Source organism: Sprattus sprattus (genome assembly GCF_963457725.1).
Source record: "Sprattus sprattus genome assembly, chromosome: 10".
Taxonomy (NCBI): Eukaryota; Metazoa; Chordata; class Actinopteri; order Clupeiformes; family Clupeidae; genus Sprattus; species Sprattus sprattus.
In genome coordinates this window covers 30,116,701-30,120,471 of record NC_137908.1, presented here as the reverse complement: position 1 = coordinate 30,120,471, position 3,771 = coordinate 30,116,701, and the positions used below count along the sequence as shown (strand labels likewise).

Genomic DNA, 3,771 nt, shown 5'->3' with positions numbered 1-3,771 from the left:
AATCTACACATTGACATCCCTAAGCCTCTCAGCACCCGGCTGCCTGCTTAGTGACCCGCGGGAGACAGCCTTGAGGGACAGGCATGGCTGGAATGTTCTTTTCCAACAAAACCCCTAAGATCTAAACCAACTTTTCCTGCTGCCTGTTTCCTGTCCAGGCTTTTGTGGATCTATTTTCTGCTGTGATAAAGAGAGGGCGTGATTGGCCTCCCTGTTTCCCTCCTCCACATGGACAGGCAGTTAGGGAGAGAGGAGGTGCATGGGAAAAAAAGGTTGCAGTGCTGGCTCAGGCGACTTATAAAAACAATGTTTAGGTGCATGAAGGCGATGGAGAGGCAGGCTCAATGTCGAGAACGAGGCAATTTTCACTTATGACTGCATTTCTCTGCGCAGAAATAAACAACGTTGTGAGGGAGATGAAGAGGGAGGGAGGAATGGAGAAACAAAGCAGACATTTCAAGTAGAGTAACTTTTTAAGCTCTGTTAATGACCAGTCAAAGGGTGGAGCATGCTGTGTGTGTGTGTGTGTGTGTGTGTGGGGGGGGGTTATAAGGGGGTCTTCTGCATCTAATATGTTTCACATTTCTTTCCTTATTCCCACATCTCTTTCTCTTCTTCCCCCTTTCTCTCTCTCTCTTTCTGTCTTTCACTCTCTCTCTCTCCTTTTGCCTTGATGTGCTGTAAACAAGCTTAAAAGAGCCCAGCTGTGTGGCGTTATTGTTGGTGTCAGTAGGAAGTGCTGATAGCTTTTGCAGCTGAACAAAAGCTGGATGAGTGAGCTGAGGGGAGCTCCAGACTCACTGGCTCCAGCCTAGATTCTCTCCCACAAGCCTTGCCTCCATTGTTCTGCCCCCCGACCCCTCTGCCGCCTCCCCTGCCCTCCCTAAACTCTGTCAGCTGCAACCCTGCTGGACGTAAGCCGCCTGCAGCAGCACTGCTTAGCTCCACATGCTGCCAATGCAATGGGCTATCCTGCTTTTTGGAGTATCCAACAGTTTACACTGATGCATTGTGCGTGCAAAATATATTTTTTGTGTGTGTGCATTTCATAATTCAGGACACTAACCGTATACAGCAGAATTATGTAGTGCATGTTATGAATTGTTATTGATAATAGTTACAACGACAAATAATATGATAATGGTCATATTTGTAATTGGATAAAATAAAGTAAAATACAAATAATTTGCAAAGACTGTGACGTTTTTTTTTACTAAGCAAAGTAAAAAAAGTTTTTTTTATCATCTAAATAAAATACTGCGCATAAATATATAGGCTACAGTGTAACGGAATGTAAGTCCATAGAACCTCTGGAACGCAGGGAGGGGGAAAAAAGTTTCTGAGGAATTGGCATTTGCACATTAGGCTAAGTCTACATCCACTCCCTTCTTTCCGGAGGGAAACTGCCCCCCCCCCCCCCCTCTATGAAAAGAATCTGCTCAGGCAAAGTGGCGACAATGGCCGTTTGCAGGTGCACGGCTCGGTAATCTCATCAGAGGGAGTAAAGTGATAAATGAATAATGATCACGACGGTCGGTTTGTTCTCAGGGTCTGCGCTGTGCAGGTGAGGGGGGGGGGGGGGGGGGGGGGGGTAGCCCGTTGTTTGTAGTTGCTATGGGGACCGCCCGCGCGGCGCCAGGCTGACAGGCGTCAGGGCTGGGATGAATGGGTGACGTCACGGGGCTGGCGCCTGACAGTCTGCTCGGGTTTGTTTGGACAATCTGGGGAAGATTCAGAGCAGCGCTATGCAATATCAGCGTGTGTGCACTCGAGGCGAAACACACACACGGAGACCATGTGAAAGAATTTCGTGAGACCACAGGGACTCCCTTTTTACCGACAGAAAAAAAGTAGTTAAAGCAGCAGAAAGAAAGCTTGCCTATTTCACTTTTAAGAAAGTCAAAATGTTAATTGTTATTACTCTCAAACAATATTTACGTTCTTGTACATATATTATATATATCTTGTACTTATATTAATGACGTTACTTTTTAAATCATGGCCAGTTTGAATATAGCTAGCTCAATAAATATCTGTCTATTTCAAAATATGCAATAATTACTATTACGGTTTTAAACATATGAAGTAAGATAAAATAACAGGGTTAAAACAAACATTCCTTAGAGGAATTAGAGACGAACACAAACATTTGTGCCTTGAAGAGAAAGTGACCATACATCGAGGGAACAACTGATCAACAAATGAAGAGTACTTCTCAGAAATGTCTTACATTTCATGGTGTAGTGCAGGATAGCCTACTTTCAAAGGCAATAATTGCAGCCTATCATCCTTATTAGCGGACCTCCCACCCCCGACCCCCGGGCACCCTCTACACCTGCAGAGTCCCCAAGCTACGGACAGCTGGATTTCCACACATCACCAGTAAGACACACATTTGTTTCCATTTGTAACACCATCCCCCTACAGATTATAAATTCGATAACCCATTCCTTTCACCCATTGGTGGAGAGTGAAACTACAGGCTGGCCCTCCGCAGCCAATGCAGTCCCCCCATTGGTCAGAAAGTGCAAACACGAGTTGTTTGGCCACACCCCAATGCCTCGGTGCTGGATATATTCTGAGCGTGCGCATGGTAGTCCTGTACAGAGCTGTCAACATAGCGTACTTGGACACTATCCTTACGGACTTAAACCTGCGACCGTGCTGGTTGAACAACTACTCTGAACTTGGTCATCACCAAAACTACTATATTCAAAATGAAAGTTGTCGGATCTACCTGCGCGTTGAACAGCAGCGAGGACGTTGTCCGTTGCCTGTCTGATCAAAGCCTCACCATAACCAAATGCAAGATTCCGCTGTTGGACGAGCAGATGTCCGCTTTTCTGCAAGACATGAACAACTGCTACAGCAAGCTTAAGGAACTCGTACCGACGCTGCCTCCTAATAAGAAGGCCAGCAAGGTGGAGATCCTGCAGCACGTCATTGACTACATCTGGGACCTGCAGATCGAACTGGACGAACCGGGCAAGACTCGCCAGGCGGGAAGCGGCATGCCACGCACTCCCCTGACCACCCTCAATGCTGAACTTGCCAGCATCTCAGTTGAGGTGAATGTTTGCCCGCAATCTATAATGCCTGACGACCCTCGAGAATCTTGTTAAATGCAGTTGATGCTTGTGCTATGTAACGATTTTGACTATTGTTGTCATGCTATCTGAAATAGTAGCCTTCAGCATGGTGTGTTATGTGACTTGACACTGACCTGTGTTTCTTTACTTTTGCAGAATGGATGCTCGGATGACCGAATCATGTGCCGTTAAAAGTCGAAGCGACCATTCCAACATCCAGCAGCAAAAGCTTTGAGAAAACCGAACAAGGATGCATAGAGTGATTGGTCACTTCGATCGACCTTGAACTGAGTAGGGAAATCCACATATTCCCGCGTTAGAGTATTGCCTGTGACCCAGGAACGACTAGAGGACCAAGTTGATGCGGCCCGAGTATCTACAGAAGCCTGAGTAGCCTTCAGGGAACAAATCAATAGATTGCTGTGTACAGCCGTGGGATCCATGGCACTCAGTACGTCTGTCTCCCAGCTCTCCTCCTTCTATTGGGCCTCCCACAGTAGTTACTCGTTTTAGCTTATAAACGTCAAAATGATTAGTAGGCCTACGTTATTTTGTTGAAGAGGTCAATTTCTCAGATTACTGAGCGAAATTATGTATTGTATATTACAATGACATAAAATGTGAACGTCATATTGTGTTTTCTACAATGTACCTGAAATGTGTTTTTATTAAAACAAAATTA

At 45.6% G+C, this 3,771-nt stretch overlaps 1 protein-coding gene across 1 annotated transcript; it reads left to right on the top strand.

The window, feature by feature from the left end:
* Positions 1-2,620: 2,620 nt before the first annotated feature.
* On the top strand, positions 2,621-3,771 carry LOC308371119 (DNA-binding protein inhibitor ID-1-like). Its single transcript, XM_080845907.1, has 2 exons — positions 2,621-3,068; positions 3,246-3,771. The coding sequence occupies exons 1-2, from the start codon at positions 2,718-2,720 to the stop codon at positions 3,279-3,281; spliced, it is 387 nt and encodes a 128-aa protein (XP_080702033.1). The 5' UTR covers positions 2,621-2,717; the 3' UTR covers positions 3,282-3,771.